The 20,022-nt window shown below is 43.6% G+C and overlaps 2 protein-coding genes across 5 annotated transcripts in view; both read right to left on the minus strand.

The window, feature by feature from the left end:
* AKAP8L (A-kinase anchoring protein 8 like) overlaps nt 1–7,437 on the minus strand; it is a 43,071-nt gene extending 35,634 nt beyond the window's left edge. The window contains exon 1 of the mRNA XM_015424891.1: nt 7,359–7,437. Coding sequence (XP_015280377.1) covers nt 7,359–7,371 — 13 coding nt within the window. The 5' untranslated portion in view covers nt 7,372–7,437. The remainder of the gene's footprint in view (nt 1–7,358) is intronic.
* A 10,756-nt stretch (nt 7,438–18,193) lies between these two features.
* WIZ (widely interspaced zinc finger motifs) overlaps nt 18,194–20,022 on the minus strand; it is a 28,116-nt gene continuing 26,287 nt past the window's right edge. For all 4 annotated transcript variants that reach the window (XM_015424885.1, XM_015424886.1, XM_015424884.1 and 1 more), the window contains one exon: nt 18,194–19,592. In XM_015424885.1, the coding sequence (XP_015280371.1) occupies nt 19,436–19,592 (157 nt within the window). In that variant the 3' untranslated portion in view covers nt 18,194–19,435. The remainder of the gene's footprint in view (nt 19,593–20,022) is intronic.

A 20,022-nucleotide genomic window follows, 5' to 3' on the forward strand; every position in this document is an offset into this window, starting at 1 on the left:
TTATCCATTTGAACTTGTAGCATCTGATTTTCCAAAGAATCAGTTTTCTTCTCCAAATTTTTCACTTTCTTCCTCACTTTCTGCATTGTTACTGCCATTTCCTTTACTTTTTCTGCATCCTGCTTCATTATTGGATCAAGTCCGTTATTTGTGTTTGCTGGGCAGTGATGTTTGTTGTAACAGTTGAGAGCTGTTTTTGCTGCGCCGTGATGTTTGCCGTCACTGCCATCATCTGTTCTTTAAACACATTGAGCTGTTCCAGCAGAGGGCGCATGACTTCAGTCATAGCCTTTGTAGTCTCACTGGTCGTTTCCGGTCTTGGGGACTCTGGTTTCGCTTTTAACAGTCTCTCTTTGTCCTTGTCCCTCTTCCCCGCCATCTTTTCTCCGCTTGTTTACTTTTCGCAAAAGTTAAAGAGTCTCTGAATATGCGCTTATCTGTATTGCTCGATGGGTGAGTACTTTTGGGCAATCGCGTTTTCACTTTCTCCCGCTCCCCTCCCTTTTCGCTTCTCAGTTCGTGCACATGGGAGGCGTCCCTCCCCCGCCCGCTTTACTCTCGTCGCGTTGGAAGGGGAGCGTCTTTCTGTTTAAAATTCGATTCTGGGTTGACTCACGTTCATAGCTGGTCTTGCGACCCCTTTTCCTTCATCATTTTTTGCGCTCGATCTCCCAAGCTTGTCCCGGGCGGCTTCACTTTTACCATTCGGTCTCTCAGCTGAACGGACCACCAGAGCGAGAGGGAGCCTCAATTCCCTGGCATTTCGCCATGGAAGCAGCTACCTCCTCCAAGCTCCTTGGCCAGGCGCCCTCCCCCGGGCTCCTGGGGGGGTCTACAAGCCTGCTCGCCCCCTCCGTTCGCCGGAGCACGGAAACACCCCCGAAGCGTCCGGGAGGTGAGTCCGTATTCGTGCCGCCATCAACCGGAAGTCGATTATATCCAGTCCAAAAATTTTCTTTGGTACTAGGAGCCTGCCCCAAAATTCAGCAGTCTGTTTCATTTTAGTCTTCAGAGTTTTGTATTTTAATTGCCATGTTTTTATTATTGCTATCACAAAACCTAATCCTAAACTCTTCTGCTTTTTATAACTTTATTAATGTTTTTATTAAAACTACAATAAAAGTGTTGCATACATTTTACTTAAGAATTTATATCCCAATTATTTCCTCGATGGGGACTCAGAATGGCTAACACTATATGGTAAAAACCCAACTGAAACAAACAAGGAAAAGAGAGAGGAAGTGCCAGCCACATCATCTCTCTTTGCTAGCTGATTTTCTGCCCAGTTCAATGCTGCAACCTTCAAGTACAAAAACCATTTGGCCCCTGCCATTCAGCTGTCATCCGAGGGTTCATGTCTCTGGGCACACGCAGACCTTAAGAATCGATGTACAGAGAGAACAAACTCTGTAAGATGTTCAGGTGTAGTAGCCGTGTTGGTCTGAAGTAGTAGAACTGAGTCCAAATCCATTGGCACCTTTAAGACTGACAAAGTCTTATTCAAGGCATAAGCTTTTGTGTGCATGTATCTGAAGAAGTGTTTGTGCACACAAAATTTTGGTAGTCTTAAAGGTGCCACTGGACTCGAACTTCATTCTGTAAGATGTTGTTTAGCTGCTGCTACCTAGCAAGATCTTAAAATAAACAAAACACCAGGTAACCTTGGTTGGCATCAAAACAAAAAGCGGAAAAAGATAAAAGTCGGATCTACATGGATCCTCATGAATGCAAATGATTTTTACACTGAAATGAAATAAAACCACCATCATACTGTAGGCCATGTGTTAGTCTATAGGGGGCACCACAAAAATCACACAGCCAGATTCGTGGCACCACAACAGCGCAAAAACATTATTCCAAAGCATGGATCCTCATGAATTCATATGATTTCTACGCTGAAATCAAATAAAACCAACATCATACTGTAGACCATGTCTTGGACTATAGGAAGCACTACAAAAATCATGCCTCCACGAATTCATGGCACAACAAAACTGCAAAAATATGGTTCCAAAGCACGGATCCTCATGGATCCTCAGGGTTTTTCAATTGGGTCACACCCCCAAAACACCATCAAATCACATAACACGTCCACAACTCGCACCACAAAAATCACGGATCCATGGCTTCATGGTGAAACCATTCTGCAAAAAACATGATCCTGAAGCACGGATCCTCATGGGTTCTTGGGGCTTTTTTGTATTGGGACACCCCAAACATACAATTAAATAATATATCATGTCCATGGCCACACAATCATGGATCCACAGCTTCATGGCAACACCATACAGCAAAAAAAATGGTTCTGAAGCACGGATCCTCCTGGATCCTCGGGGTTTTTGCATTGGGTCACCCCAAACACAACATCAAATCACATCCAATTACATACCTTGTCTACGGCCACAGAATTCACCACAAAAATCACGGCTACATAGCAACACCATGCTGCTGAAACATGGTTCCAAAGCACAGATCCTCCTGGATCCTCAAGGTTTTTGCATTGGGTCACCATGAACTCACCATCAAATCACATATCATGTCCACAGGCACAGCTTGCACCACAAATGTCATGGATCCACAGCTTCATGGCAACACCATTGTGCAAAAAGATGGTTCTAGAGCACAGATCCTAATGGATCCTCAGGGTTTCTGCATTGGGTCACCCCAAACACACCATCAAATCAATATCATGACCATGGCAACAGCTTGCGCCACAAAAGTCATGGATCCACGGCTTCGTGGCAAGACCATGAAGCCACAACATGGTTCTGAAGCACGAATCCCCATGGATCCTTGGGGTTTTCCCAATGGGTCGCCCCAAACACAACATCACATTACATAACATGACCATGGCAACAGCTTGTACCACAAAAATCATGGATCCACAGCTTCATGGCAACACCATACAGCAAAAAAAAAATAAAAAATGGTTCTGAAGCACGGATCCTCCTGGATCCTCGGGGTTTTTGCATTGGGTCACCCCAAACACAACATCAAATCACATCACATGTCCATGGCAACAGCTTGCACCACAAATGTCATGGATCCACAGCTTCATGGCAACACCATACAGCAAAAAAGAAAAAATGGTTCTGAAGCACGGATCCTCCTAGATCCTCGGGGTTTTTGCATTGGGTCACCCCAAACACAACATCAAATCACATCACATGTCCATGGCAACAGCTTGCACCACAAATGTCATGGATCCACAGCTTCATGGCAACACCATACAGCAAAAAAGAAAAAATGGTTCTGAAGCACGGATCCTCCTAGATCCTCGGGGTTTTTGCATTGGGTCACCCCAAACACAACATCAAATCACATCACATGTCCATGGCAACAGCTTGCACCACAAATGTCATGGATCCACAGCTTCATGGCAACACCATACAGCAAAAAAGAAAAAATGGTTCTGAAGCACGGATCCTCCTAGATCCTCGGGGTTTTTGCATTGGGTCACCCCAAACACAACATCAAATCACATCACATGTCCATGGCAACAGCTTGCACCACAAATGTCATGGATCCACAGCTTCATGGCAACACCATACAGCAAAAAAGAAAAAATGGTTCTGAAGCACGGATCCTCCTAGATCCTCGGGGTTTTTGCATTGGGTCACCCCAAACACAACATCAAATCACATCACATGTCCATGGCAACAGCTTGCACCACAAATGTCATGGATCCACAGCTTCATGGCAACACCATACAGCAAAAAAGAAAAAATGGTTCTGAAGCACGGATCCTCCTAGATCCTCGGGGTTTTTGCATTGGGTCACCCCAAACACAACATCAAATCACATCACATGTCCATGGCAACAGCTTGCACCACAAATGTCATGGATCCACAGCTTCATGGCAACACCATACAGCAAAAAAGAAAAAATGGTTCTGAAGCACGGATCCTCCTAGATCCTCGGGGTTTTTGCATTGGGTCACCCCAAACACAACATCAAATCACATCACATGTCCATGGCAACAGCTTGCACCACAAATGTCATGGATCCACAGCTTCATGGCAACACCATACAGCAAAAAAGAAAAAATGGTTCTGAAGCACGGATCCTCCTAGATCCTCGGGGTTTTTGCATTGGGTCACCCCAAACACAACATCAAATCACATCACATGTCCATGGCAACAGCTTGCACCACAAATGTCATGGATCCACAGCTTCATGGCAACACCATACAGCAAAAAAGAAAAAATGGTTCTGAAGCACGGATCCTCCTAGATCCTCGGGGTTTTTGCATTGGGTCACCCCAAACACAACATCAAATCACATCACATGTCCATGGCAACAGCTTGCACCACAAATGTCATGGATCCACAGCTTCATGGCAACACCATACAGCAAAAAAGAAAAAATGGTTCTGAAGCACGAATCCTCATGGATGTTTGGGCGTTTTCCATTGTGTCACTCCAAACACACCATCTAATCACATATCATGACCATGACAACTGATTGCACCATGAAGATCACGGATCCACACCTTCGTGGTGAGAACATTCTGCAAAAACAAGGTTCTGGAGCACTGATCCATGCTGTAGATCCTTGATTTTTGTTGTGTATGCTGTTGCTGTGGACATGTTATGTGATTTGATGGTGTGTTTGGGGTGTCCCATTGCAAAACACTGGGTCCATGAGGATCCGTGCTTCAGAACCATGTTTTGGCATCATGGTGTTGCCACAAAGGTGTGGATCCATGACTTTTGCGGTGCAAGCTGTTGACATGGACATGTTATGTGATTTGATGGTGTGTTTGGGGCGTTCCATTGCAAAAACACTGTGGATCCATGAGGATCCGTGCTTCAGAACCATGTTTTTGCAGAATGATATTCCCACAAAGTTGTGGATTCATGATTTTTGTGGTTCATGCTGCTGCCATGGACATGTTATGTGATTAGATGGTATGTTTGGAGTGACCCAATACAAAAATCATAAGGATCCATGTGGATCCATGCTTCAGAATCATGTTTTTGTAGTATGGTGTTTCCACAAAGCCGTGGGTCTATGAATTCTGTGTGCAAGTTGTGGCCATGGACGTGATATAGGATTTTATGGTAGGTTTGGGGTGTCCCAACACAAAAAACCCAAACATGTATGAGGATCCGTGCTCTAGAACCATGTTTTCACATAATGATGTTGCCACGAAGCTGTGGATCCTTGATTTTTGTGGTGCAAGCTATTGACATGGACATGTTGTGTGATTTGATGGTGTGTTTGGGGTGTTCCATTGCAAAAACACTGGATCCATGAGGATCTGTACTTCAGAACCATGTTTTTGCTTCATGGTGTTGCCATGAAACCGTGGATCCATGACTTTTGTAGTTCACACTGTTTCCATAGACATGATATGTGATTTGATGGTGAGTTCATGGTGACCCAACACAAAAACCCACAGGATTCATGAGGATCCATGCTTTGAAACCACGTTTTTGCAGCATAGTGTTGCCACGAAGCCATGGATCCATGAATTCTGTGGTTCAAGCTGTACCTGTGGACAGGATATGTGATTTGATGGTGATGTTGGGTTACCCAACTGAAAAACCCTGGGATCCATGAGGATCCGTGCTCCAGAACCATGTTTTTGCAGAATGGTATTCCCACAAAGCTGTGGTTTCATGATTTTTGTGGTTCATGCTGCTGCCATGGACATGTTATGTAATTAGATGGTGTGTTTGGTTTGGGGAGACCTAATGCAAAAATCATTAGAATCCATGGGGATCCGTGCTTCGGAATCGTGTTTTTGGAGCATAATGTTTCCACAAAACTGTGGATCTGTGAGTTTTGTGGTGATTACTGTGGCCATGGACATGATATATGATTACATGGTGAGTCTGGGGTGATCCAGCACAAAATCCCTGAGGATCCATAAGTGTCCATGGTTCAGAACCCTTTTTTTGCAGCATGGATTTGCCACCAAGCCATGGAGTCATTATTTCTGTGGTCCAAGCTGTGGCCATGGACATGATATGTGTTTTGATGGTGATATTGGAATGACCCAATTGAAAAACGCTGAGGATCCATGAGGATCCCTGCTTTGGAACTATTTTTTTTTTCACTTTTGTGGTGCCATGAATTCGTGGAAGCATGATTTTTGTAGTGCTGCCTATAGTCTAAGACATGGTCTTCAGAATGCTGGTGGTTTTATTTTGTTTCAGCACAAAAATCATATGAATTCATGAGAATCCGTGCTTTGGAATCATGTTTTTGCACTGTTGTGGTGCCACCAATCTGTGGATGCGTGATTTTTGTGGTGCCCCCTATAGACTAACACATGGCCTACAGTACGATGGTGGTTTTATTTTATTTCAATTTTAAAATCATATGAATTCATGAGGATCCGTGTAGATCCCACTTTTACCCAGAACCACAAAAAGCTAACCTCTAACCCTAATTTAATTTGTCTGATTTCTTGTGATTTTTAATAAAAGCTCCACTTAACTGAATACTGGAGCCATAAGAAAGCAACTGGTACACCACTAAATGGTATAAAATTAACTTTGTAATTGAATTACAGCTGAATATAACTTTATATCATTGAATATAACTTTAGTAGCCTGGCAATAGCACTAAGGATGAAGCTAGCTCAAATTCAGCTGAATACACACTTAAAGAAAAAGAAGCAAACGCCAACACTGTATGCATAGAGAACCGGGGCATCCTAAAGGAACAAAAAGGACAGAGATTCCATCATGCTCGAAAAGCCTAGCAGTATAGGCTTCAAGTATAGGCTTCAGGCAGGCAAGCTTGGGCCCTCCCCCAACGCGCGCGCACACACACACACCAAAAACATGGCAACACCTCTTTGGCAGATTTTAGATCCCCAGCAGGACAGCGGGACAGGGAGGGCTAAGAGATTAAACGTGACGCCAGTTTTTTCAAACAAATTATTAGTCGATCCGACACAGGAGAGGTTATTTTGCGCCAGCTCTCCACACCCACTCCTATTATAATCGCGCAGAGCCCAAGCAAGTGGTGCGCGTGTGCAGACAAGATAACCACCACGATACCAACGGCGAATGGAGACCAGCAACATTAATCACCTCCCCGATCCATAACCGAACTAGCGGGGCGGGAAAGAGGAGCATCGGGAAGGCAGGACGGAGAGCCTACAGACAGTCGCTGAGGGACCCTCCCCCTTTGCTTTCTGGGGCCGGAGCAAAGAACGAGATGACGTTTCTCGGGGCCCTCAACCCAGAGTCGTGGATGGTGGCGACAGCGGTGCCAGAAAGAGCCGGAAACGCCGCCATTCACCCCCTCCCGATCCCCGCCTCTCCCCCCTCTCAGCGGGAGCGTGGCCATCCCACCCTTCCCTTTCCTTGAGACGCCCTCCCGCTTCACGGGATGCTCACCTGAATAGCTCATTATGGCGATGGCGTCGAAAGCACACTACAGCCCGCTCCTCGCACCCGTTACCTCCTGCGCCAGACAGCAACGGCACCCTCCTAACCCCGCCTCCCGACGCTGTTGGCCGCGCTCGCTCACCAGCCGTTCAGCTATTGGTGCCCGCGGCCGTTAATCCCGCCCCTCTCAGGCTGTATTGGTGTTCCGGCCTGAAGCCTCCGCAGGTCATTAGACAAAGTGGACATCTATCAAACATACTCCTATAAATCCGTAGAAAGTTGCAACTGTCAGTCAAGCGCCGTCAGCTAATAATAATGTCCGGTTGAGGTTTCTTAAAGAGGTCATTGGCTTTGACTGCTGATCAATCATGAACGAAAACGCAGGGTGGATACGGCCAACCCAATTTCTTCTCTTGTTGGTCGTTCAGAAGGACGGACCGCCGGATTCTCTTATTGGTCAGAAAGGGAAACTGAGCCCGCCTCCCTCCGAGCCAGTACCTACAACGAACTATATAACGTGATTCCGAATCTGCCAAGTTACGGCGGCTGAGTAGGCAAATTGCACACACTTTTACAGGGCCTCACGGCTTTAATAATGTTTTCTCCATTCTGTCGTCATGGCGCCGGAAAGAATTTAGACACGGAAAGGCATAATGGAAACACCTGGAATCCTTGCTGCTGATATACTTGGCGGAACGTTCGCTAGCCTGTGGTGGGCCGGAAGTGAGCCTCCTTGAGGGCGACTGTGCGGAAGAGCTAGACCCTCTTGCATCTTATAGGGAAGAGCAACGAGAAACACAGCCCATTGTAAAACTGATTTTAAAATGTGGGCGTGGCAGCGGTCTCATTCGCCTAAATTAAGATTTATAGACATCAATTCAACGTCTCTTACAGAATAACATTAAAGTATCATTTAGCACAAAATACGAATAAAGCGCACAGGTGGAATTTCTCCTTTCCACTTTATTTGATGTAGGAAGAGAAGCAGCCTATATTGGCTTGAACTTTATGGGGCTGACAGTAATGGACACCAATTTAGCCATATTCTGTGCAGGCAAGACTAACTCGAACACTCCCAACCTGATTTAAAGGTGTTTAAGTTCAGCATGCATGTGTACACCTACTGCCAACCACCATACATTTAAACACAACCTGAAACTTTTGATATGGAAAGCATACCCCTAAATGGTCATCAGTGGTGCGATAACAGCAGTCTGACATGCTTTCCTTAGGCTAAAGTGCTGGTCATTGCAGGGCAAGTCCTCAGAATGTAGTATTCTTTTTTTTTTTAAGTGAAAGAATCCAAAAGGATTGAAACCCTGGTAACCTAGTTTGATTTTCCGGTCAAGATGGCCAGCTGCTCTAACTCACAACGCCATACAAGTGGCTTGTAATTTTGTTATTTTTTCTTATTTTATCTTAATTTATTGCTGGACTTTTATGCAGCATAATTACTTCTCTAAACAGTGGTTTGTAGCAGCATGCTTTTAGCACTACTGTGATAAGCTAAAGGACGTGTTGAGGAGTCTTAGCTTTGATAAACTTTCCTTTGAGAGTTTTTCACTCTTTTATATGTGCCAGATGTTTCCCTTTTTTTTTAGTGCAAATTCTTCAGTATATTATACCACCTGTGAGCCCCTGCCTGCAACCTCCAGTTTCCTGCTACTTGTTTTTTTGGCCCCTGGAAGGGGATTTTTTTAAATTGCATTTTCTAGTAAACTACAAAGAAAAAAAGGGAAGGGTATCTATAAACTATAGGAGAAAGGAAAGAAAACCACTAAAACCCAAGAGGTGGAAGTATAATGCCAGTATAATGCTTATAACAAGATTAATATGAGTTAATAATTATCTTAAAATAAATACCATTTCATGTGAGATATATAAACATGCTTGTCTTATCAAAGTTAAAATGTCTGTTCAAGAATAATCGCAAAAAGATTGTTAGTATCTGTTAGAGTGAAATTCAAAGTCCTTCGGCATCACTTCCCTCTTCTGTTTCTCAAGTGATAGTCTCTTTTGAGGGCGGTCGCCCCAATTGTGAATCTGAATCTTCAGGGTTCGAGGAATCTTGATGGCTCCCACTTCCATCCACTCCGTCATCCTCTTCCTTGCCGTCCTCTCCTGTAGAGCCAAGATGCTGCTTCAGAAACTCCTGTGATTTAAAGACCATGTCAAGTCTTATTTTCTTCTCGTTCATTGTAAACAAGATGCCTTTGGGCACCAGCCATCTATACTGGGTGTTGTTTGTTTGCAAAAAGCTTATTAAGTCCAAGCTTATTACGTTCCTTTTCTTCCTGATCTGAAATGGAATATATTTTAAAACTCTTATTTCCTTGCCATTGATTTTTAGGGGCGTTCCAGATGTTGCTTTTAGGATTAAATCCCTAACATGTCTTTTGGAGAATCTGACCACTATCTCCCCTGGCAGATTTTTCTTCTTTATATATTCTGGATATGAACTGCAGACCACGTCCATTTTGCTTAAAATATATTCTGCTTTTAAATCTGCTATCAGGGCCAAGGCATCACTCAAAATTTGCTTCAGATTTTCCCCATCCCATTCTGGTAGCCCTTGAAATCTTAGGAGAAAGCTTGCTTTTTCCATTTGTAGTTGTAACAGCTGTGATTCTTCAAATGTTGCTTTCTTTTCCAACACCTGTACATGCTTTTTAATCTTTTTAGTTTTGGCATCCATCTCCTTCATTGTCTTCACGGTCTGGTCAGTCTTTTTATTAATTTTGCTTAGCTGGAGTTGCTGGGCTGCAAAGCTCTGATTTAGTGTAGTTAACTGCTGGTTGACATTTGTCATTTGTTCCAGCAGAGGGCGCAAGGAGTCTGCTAACACCTTCGACCACTCTGTGGAAGTCTCGGGTCGGGAGATTTTGTCAGCAGAGCTCAGGCTTCCTGAAGAAAGTTTTGCTTTTGCCAGCTTATCTTTCTCTAGTCTTTTACTCGCCATCTTTAGAGGTTGTTTACTTTTCAGATATTTTACCAAAAATCTCTAAAGTTCACTCAAGCGCTTGCTATCTTCTGCAACATTCTTTGAACAGTACTTCAATAGGCATCAGCCCATGGCACAATCTCCTGACTTTTGTCATGCTGAATTAGTACCCTGAGAGTAAGATTTTTAGAGACTCCTGGCACTGCAGTGAATTCAGGGCTCCATCTCTGTAACTAGTAATAAACTTCTAAGGTTGCAGGCAGTTTTTAGTTTGTAAGCTTAAAAGTGGGCACTGGAAAGTACCATATGGTAGTAGAGTTGACAAAATTAAACTTATGCAATGGATAACATCAAGCAGAAAATCGCAGGCTAGATTTCAGTATCATCGGGTTTGATCAATGAAGACCATGCAACAAAATTAAGAACAATTAAAGTTCTTTCTTCCCTCCCCCCCTCCCCTGATTTACAGTATCAATCAACCCCAGCTAAGAATAAAAGGAAGAATTCAAGTCAGAGGGGAGAGGCTATACTGTATTAAAAGGTGAAAGATTTATGCGAGCTGAAGAGAAACCAGATTTTTTAAATCTTCGTTATTCTGTATGCTAATTTACTGCTCACTCTCTATATGTATGACTGTTATTTCTATTTCCATTTCATTGTATCTGAAGAAGTGTACATGCACACGAAAGCTCATACCTTGAATAAAACTTCATTGGTCTTAAAGGTGCCACTGGACTCTTTGTTCTGTTGCTTCATATCAACACGGCTGCTCACCTAGATTTAATGCCAGTATTGGAGCTCTAGATTCAATGGAATGCTGGCCAAGTTCCAGTCTAAGGGCGATACCAGCCACATATTTTGGGACCCCATAGATCTGACACAAGAGTTGTATTAGCGACTGACCTATAGTCTCATTTATCTTGTTGTCCCAGATTGCTGCTCCATATAGTAGTTGAGACAATACCTTAGCACCGAAAGCTGCAATTTCTGCTGGAAGGTACTGTCCACCTTTCCTGTAGAAAGAGTGCTTTATTGCTGAGCAGGCTGCTGATGCCATCACAGCCTTATATTGATGTTTCCAAGTTAAATGTGCATCAAAAATTACTCCCAGATATTTAAAAAACCTAACTTGCTCTAGTTCATTACCCTCTGAAATCCAGCAGTACTGTAATATCTTTTATTAGTAGCAATTAAAATATCAAAGAGTAGCAAATGTCACAATGTGGAACATTTTAGTTGGTCACTACTGCTGATTTTAGATTCTTTCTAATGGACCACACAGCTGCCTGCAATTTTGTCTGTTGCTTTTCTTTCAGAATACCACAGCACTGTAATCTCAAGAGCAATGGCATTCATCAGAAAGCTATTGAATTCCAACAGGTGATAAAACTAGAACCTGCCAACTGACAGAAAATGATTAGAAACATTACACACAGTATTGTCCATACAACAAATGATCAGTTTCTGAGATCTGTGTGTACTCTTCCAAGACTGATTCCAGATGTTGTCTTTCAGATTCTACCATGCTTGTCTTTCTAATCTATCCTGGCTCTAGTCTATCTCAGCTCTCCACACTACTGCTGACTTCTTTTAAGGAGGTATTTCTATTCTGTACTCTGATTACACTACTCTATCATTCTACCTTGCTGCTTGTTTATCCCCTGCCCTGAATATTATCATAATCACACATCCCCAACCTTTTTGAGCCTATGGGTGCTTTCGGAATTCTGACAGACTGATGGACACAACCACAAAATGGCTACAAGAGGTGGAGCCACACATATAGAAAGCACAAGTGTAGGAGTTAAGAGTAGTAATGTTAAAAAAAAACACTGGGAAAGAGGAGTGTGAGAGAGAATAAAACCAACACTGTGTTGGTAGTTGCCGCCAGCACAATGTTATTTAATGGCCAATCAGAAGCTGTGCTAGGCAAGAGCCCATCTGGCCCCACAAACTTCTAAAAACCCTTGGCCGGTGCCAGGAATCATGCCAGAGGGAGCTATGATTCCCACAGGGCCAGTGTTAGGACACCTGTGCTACAGCATGTACTTTAATTGAGCATCTTCATAGGCTGCTGGGAGCTCATCTTAATTTGCAAAATTCAGTCCCTCAGTTCTGTACAGTCAAATATATCAAGAGAGCTAATAAATCCATGCACAGCTTTACAATGTTTGAAGCGATCCTCCCTTGCTTATTATTAACTCAGCCTTTATATTTATCCTTTCTTTGTGTAGGGGATTAAAAAAAACCCTCCTAAACCTTTAAAAACAATCTGGTATTTGCAGAATCTCTGGCAGAATGTTTTCTTTTGTGGCTCCATTAAAATGAATACATTTTGTGTTCATTTCATCTTTCTCCTATAGCTCCTCAAGAGCTGCTCCAAATGCTTTGATGTCCTGGCTTTAGGTAAGTAGAGCAGATGGCCAAGTCAGTCTTTTCTTGTCTATTCGTTTATATAGAACTTCCACTGCACTACAGTCTCAATGATAGAATACCATAGAAAGTTCTGGAAAAGCACACATATATGGATCCCACTACTAGGCATTTTCTCTTTATAGTGGTAAAATGAATAACATTCAGAATGTTGTTTTTTGATGTGGCAGAAGGTTTGAGATCTGAATATTTTCCTTGTCAAAACATTTGTAACAGAGAAGGGGATATGTTGTCAAAGGCTTTCATGGCAGGAGTTCATTAGTTGTTGTAGATTTTCCGGGCTGTATGACCATGGTCTTGGCATTGCAGGACCTGATGTTTCGCCAGTAGCTGTGACTGGCATCCTCAGAGGTATAACACAGAAAGATGGACTGCTCTTTGCTTAAGGACAATTTTACTGAGGACGCTTTGGCTAAACAGTCTTTGGAAGGCACTTTCTGGACCAGAAATTATTATCATTTGGCATGTGATTGCATCTTTGGAGGCCTCATTTATACTTTTATTCTGTGCCTCGTGGTCTCACTTTGGAACAATTCTTTTTTGGTCCATACATAATTGTATGATTGTATTGTACTATGATATAAGCCAATATGCTCCTCATTATGTTTGACCTCTGAAGAAGGCCTATACAGGCCGAAACGTGTCAGGTCAAGTCCATTGGCCCTTGTGTGCTAAATGTTAGCATTTTTACATGAGGTGTGATTGGGCCCTTATATGCTTTTTAATTCTTTGTTAATAAATACATGTATCTTTTCATACTATATAAATTAAGTTTTTATTGTTGGCCTTCTATTCTGTTTGACTTACCTTTATAAGTTCTGGATCCTCAGAGGTGTAACACAGAAAGATGGAGTACTCTCTGTGTCAATGTGAGAAGAAAAATGGTAGGCAGGTGATTTATATCTACTCAGAAAAGTGGGGTAGGGCTGAGGCATTATCTTGTAGGAGTTTCCCAGGCTGTGACATGCTAATGGAGGAGTTTTCCTGAGGAGGTTCTTTTGCATATGGATTGGGTATTGAAATTCTAATCTTATCTGTAGTGCTGTTGTCAGATGTAGAGCATTTTGTGTTTTTCAGGACTGGAAACCAGTTCTTCTATTTCAAAGAGAGTATAAACCTTGCCAAAAATGTACATTCAGTTACATATTTTTAACTACATGCAGATTTTATCATGGAAGGCATTACACTTTAATTTAATGTTGCCTTATTCCAAGTTAATCTGAACCATAATATATCATGAACCACTACTAAATTTAACACTCCACTAAATAAGGCAGGATATAGATGGTTTAATAAGCAAATTAAATAAAGGTGGCATGGTATAACCCACTCTAATTAGATCTCGGAAGCTAAGTTGGGTCGGTTCTTGGATGACTTGGATGGGAGACCACCAAGGAAGACTCTGCAGAGAAAGGCAATGGCAAAGCACCTCTGCTTCTCATTTGCCTTGAAAGCCCATCGATAGGTCACCATAAGGCAGCTACAACTTGATGGTGCTTCTATACATACATAATACAGTTTTATTTACCAGATGATGTTATTTCTCTCCATGCCATGAAAAGCTTCAGCTTCCAATTTCTACACATTAAGGCTGAGTTAAAAGGACAGGGATTTTTTTTTCCAGGCTTGTTAGCAAACCTAATTTATACCTGCCCAGCCCAACTGCATTATCCTGTGTGTTCCATATTAGTACTCATGTTCTGAGACACTGCCCCTTTAAGATGAGGCATTCTTCACCCAAAGAGTGATTCACACATGGAATTCACTGCTACAGGAGGTGGCGGCGGCTACAAGCATGGACGGCTTCAAAAGGGAATTAGATAGGCATATGGAGCAGAGGTCCATCAGTGGCTATTAGCCACAAGGTATAGATAGGGGCTCTCACTCTGGGGCAAGTGATGCTCTGTCTTCTTGGTGCTTGGGGGGGCCAACAGGGGGAGGGCTTCTAATGTCCTGGCCCCACTGGTGGACCTCCTGATGGCACCTGGTATTTTTGGCCACTGTGTGACAGAGTGTTGGACTAGATGGGCCTTTGGCCTGATCCAACATTGGCGTCTCTTATGTTCTTATTCATGAGTTGCTTTCTGGAGACAATTTTATTATACATTGAATGCAAGGCCTCATGGGAGGGCCCACAACATAAAAGGACATCCTACTGTAATATTTACCAAAAATAATCTAATAGCTCTTTTCCCACTGCAACACCAAGCTTGTTAGTGAGACAGGCATTCTCTAGGGAACAAATAGCGGGGCTGGATTCTAAAGACGGAATCCCAGGAATAGTAGAAAGTGCCATCTGATCTTGGTGTTTATAAAATGCAAAAGGGAAACTAATTTCTGAAATAGTAAAAGGAACAGACTACTTAAGACTGCAAGGGAAACCAAGCTCTGTATTATCCCGGTTGTGGCAGTGAACTGCTTGGTGGCCTAGCTCAGGTAACCAAAGTTTGCAGCACAGCTTCTATGAAGAAAAAGAAATCAGTGGGATTAAAGCTTCACATAGGGTATGCTAAAGTGAGGAGAGGGGTTCCAGTGTGAAAGTACACCAGGAACTGAAGCAAGAAAAGGCTAATCAGAGAGCAAGTTCCAAGAAACTTGAGTCTACTTAAGAGGAGGAGGAATGCATATTATAGAAGGTAGGCATACTACAGTGAGAAGGGAATTCTGCCAGTTGAGGCTTTTAGTCACTGCAGAGTCATGACCTTGGCAGCCCTAAGAGCAGTTATCCCCAATGGCAACTCATACCTATGGCTGCTATGATGCCCACCAGTATGTTTTCCTGATGGCCATTTCTTTCTCTCCTGAAGCATCATTTCTCAAAAACAAAGAGCCTATCCTGGATTCCATCTGATGTTTTGAAGTAGGAGGTACTTCAGAAGAGCTTAAAGGTTTCCCTTGCTCAAAAGCCAGTCAAATCCAACTCTAAGGGGCGGTGCTCATCTCCAAGCCGAAGAGCCAGCGCTATCCAAAAACATTTCGGTAGTCATGTGGCCGGCATGACTAAATGCCAAGGCACACGGAACGCTGTTACCTTCCCACCGAAGCGGTACCCATTTTATCTACCTGCAGTTTTTTGCTTTCGAACTGCAAGGTTGGCAGGAGCTGGGGCCAGAGACGGGAACTCACTCTGTCACATGGCACTAGGGTCTTCAACTGCTGAACTACAGACCTTCTGGTCTACAGCTCGTTGTCTTAATCTCTGAACCACTGCGGCCCTGTTCAGCAGAGCTGAGGAGGCTTAATTTGGAAACAGCTACCTCAGTCATGGGAGGATGTTTGGGAAAAGTTCCAATGTCTTGACAGAAAACCTAGTCCCCATGGCAACCATTTTATTGTGGCACTCACTACCTCTTCTCAAAATCTGAAATCACTGACAAGTTTAACAAGGTTGGGGGCCCTGCATAAGGGTAACAAATGTTAAGAAGCATGGGACACCGACTTTCTCACATTCAACTGTAGTTGCAGTTAACAGAGGACAGTGGTTTTTGCAGTTTCTCCTCACTGCTGCAGCCCTGAGGTCTGTAAACATCTTGTTACCTTGTGACACTTGACGTCAACAGATCCTCAAATGACATAGTTGGAGGGGCTGCAGTGGTAAGGGGCACGTTAGTAAAAATCACTGCTCCTGCTTAAGGAAGCTTAAGTGCCCTTAAGTCACCTTAATGTGAATGGATTCAGGCCATTGTTTTGAACTAGTTAGCTAATTCATCAGTTGCAAGCTTCCAAATAAGCTCTGTTATCTCCACAAGCAGTAAACTCCTTGGCAGAAAGATGGGGGAAAACCGAAGTGTGCGCTGTATGTACAGAGTACTCCTAACATGGGTTTCTGGGATATTTCAGAGAGGCATTTCACCGATTTCTTGAGGGTGAAAGTAAACACCTTCCATATGTCCTCTCACTGAGATCAAAACACCCAGACCTTAGTGAACAATATTCTAATAAACAGGTAAAATGGTACATTGGAAATTTAGTGTTAGTTTGTACCATGGGTGTCCAACATGGTGCCCATAGGCACCATAGTGCTTCCTGACATCTTTCTTGGCACCCACTAAGAGTTTTTAGATTTGGAAAGTGAGTGGGCTCTTATGCAGCAGGGCTTCTGCTTGACCACTGATCTGATCAGCTATGCAGATTAAAATAACATTGTTTCAGTGGCAGCTGCCACCACATTTGTTTTATTCTCTTTCACCCCTTTGCCAGTATATTTTAAATTACCAGTCTTCTCCTCTGAAAGTGGGCTTCTTCTACGTGTTTGGCTCCATCTCCTGCAGCTAGGGTTGCCAAGTGTGATTTTCGCCGCAGCGGGGGACTCCCGGCTGGTGGCTGTAGTGCGCGCATGCATGCCGCATCCACATCACTCGGAAGTGACACGACCATGCCGGGCACGCTGGGGGCAGGGCTACGACCATCCGAGGGAAAACCATAGAGTTTTCCCTTGGATGACCTTGGCCCCGCCCCCAGCATGCCCGGCGTGGTTGCGACACTTCCGGGTGACATGCACGTCGGGGTGGCGTTCCCCCCGGGGCCCGATCCGCTGACAGCGGGGAACGGGCCTCTGGGGCGGGTGTTTCCCCGCCCTCCGGGGGGACTTGGCAAGCCTACCTGCAGCAGCCATTTTGTGGTCAGTTCTGCCTCCTGTGGTGGCCACAGCTGTTCCTAGGGGAGTGAAACTGACCAGAAACAGCAGGGCAGCTTCCCTTTCCTTCCCCAACCTCCTCCTTTCCTTCCCCAACCTCCTTCCTTCCCCACTGCTGCAGGGTGAGGCGTACTGGGGGGGGGGGTCGGGGGGGTCTGGCATCCTCCCAGGGTGGGGCAGGGCTCATCAGTGGTGGGGCTCTACCCCCAAATGCCCCATTGTGGCTATGGGCCTGTTCTGTACTGTAGGTGCTTGTGGAGAAAACAACGTTTGGTATGTTGGTTTTGATTACATATTGTTCGGCCTTTGTTATGTTGCAGTATGTATAGAAAGAGAACTTGAAAATCAGAAACCAAGGATGAGATTACATAGTCAAACTGGTGTCCACTTCTGGTTATCCATTTTGAATTATCATGAGTCTTCTGCAACATTGCACTTTCACTCAAAGCCTTCAGTGTGCTTTTTACTTAACTCCCATATGGGTTTGGTTTAGAATTTATTACCATTGTACAAGTTGAAATGTGAGAAAGTCTTCAACATTAAGGTGAAATTCCTACGAGTGCAATGTTCACAATAATAAATTATTAAGATATGCTTAAAAAGCAAGCAGTATAAATTTCAGGGCATGCTGAATGATACAACCTTATGCTTCTTGAAGGGACAGTTTCCACATCACTGGTAAGGCTCTGATCTTCCCTTCTATGAAAGCCAGAACACATTTTCATTTTCTCCCACATTTATAGGAAGTCAAAAAGAACACACTCAGGATTCTCAATTTTGTTTCCAGAACAGGTTTAATCTAATATACATATTCCTAGGTACAGTAATAACCAGAATATCCCCATTGAAAAGGTTAAAAAGTAATTTCCTTCCAGACTCTGCTCAGCCTGGATTCCAAATAAAAATGAATGTTATTTCTACACAAGACTAGATTTTAAAAAGTTGAGGTTCTATGAAAAGAGAGAGGACAGCAACAGTGAGCAAGGACAGGAAAGCAGCAATTCCAGCAGGGCCTACTGTTGCTGGTTTGGGAACTGTACCAAGTGCCTACTAGAAAGGAGACAAACAGTGCTTCTCCACTGAGGAGTCCACAAAGACCACATTGCTCTAAACCCTTAAGGTACTCTTGGAAAGGACTTGTTTATCCAGAGCTGTGCAGAAGGACAAGCCAAATCTTATTTCAACCAGAGGTCACATACAGCCTATCGTTACTCATTCTGCAGCCCAAGGCTAAACAATAGGAAACAACCACACCTTTCTGCCAATATTTGATTACCATAACATGGCAAAGCCCAGTTCTCTCCAGAGTCCCACATGAAATGGATAGGGATGACCAAATGATATCAGGAAGTGAAGGAAAGGGAAAATGTATATGGGTAAAGGAATTCGTGATTTCCCCTTTAATGTAGGTGGGACTGAAACCCCCAATACACAGCTAGGGGACATGAACATGCACAACAGGATCCAACGGCTACAGAAACTAAAGACTTGTCACCTAAGGATCCAAACATACATTAACTCTAGGATCACATACATAATCAACAGCTTTTCCCACAGAGCAAAATGGCTCTGCTTCCACCCTCCCAACTTGCTTATGTGTGACCTCAAAACAGTTCCTCATGTTCACAACTTTCACTAGAACCTCATATTCACAACTCTCACCATGACATCTCCCACAGCCTGATCTGCAACACAGCTAGTACATGCTTCCTCCCTGCAAGAGAGACAGTCTTTGGCGAAATCTGTATTCACTGGGAGGACTAGGAAGTTCCCGTTTTACCTTGTTCCACACCTTCCCTCTGTGCAGACAGAGTGCACGAAAGCAAACTCCAGCCTGGATTACCACTGCTGTCAGTAAAGAGCATCTCCACAAAAACAGCATGGTTTATTTAGTGCTCGAATTCTGGGATCCTTCCCCCTGCCCCGAGTCCAAGTTGGTTTATAGAAACCTCGCCTGCAGGATAGCAAGAGAGCCCAGAAATTAAATACTGCTTTCACCTCCTTTGTTAATAATTAATTTTGTTCATTCAGAAGAGTAAGGGAATGCTGGAATGCTGGTGCTTCCTAAGAGCTCTACTACTGGGCTTCAGCTACAGGTGGTGCCGCAGGCACATCAGTTCCACTTCGCAAGGCGTCTGCCTTGGAGAAGTTAGTCTCCAAGATGTGGCGCTGGAGATGCCGTACCCATTCTTCTTGTATAGAGAGGGGCCCTTGGAACTCCACTTCACAAAATCTGCACAAAGAGAACACAATGCTTAGTAGAGGACATTTGAAGAATTATTCATCTCAACGCACACACTGAAACCAAGCTCCCTAAAAGTACGTGGGAGTAAGGGAACTGAGGTTATCTTTTCATCTCTTGGCTTGCCCTTGAGAGTCTTGGAGCAAGAGGGACTGTCCTCTAATGGACAGTTACACCAACATATTATAACAAAGTTTGAGTCCAGTGGCATCCTTAAGACCCAAAAGTTTCATTCAAGATATAAGCTTTCATGTGCATGCACACTTCTTCAGATACAACGAAATGGAAATTACCAGTCCAATCATATAGGTAGAAGGCAAGCAGTAAATTAGCAGACAGCATAATGAAGATGTTTAACAGATTCAAGTACCAAACTGGACTTACAAACTTTGTTTATATGGTTACCATTTGTTTGGGTTTA

Source organism: Gekko japonicus, unplaced genomic scaffold (genome assembly GCF_001447785.1).
Source record: "Gekko japonicus isolate JY-2015 unplaced genomic scaffold, Gekko_japonicus_V1.1 scaffold1387, whole genome shotgun sequence".
NCBI classification, from domain to species: Eukaryota; Metazoa; Chordata; class Lepidosauria; order Squamata; family Gekkonidae; genus Gekko; species Gekko japonicus.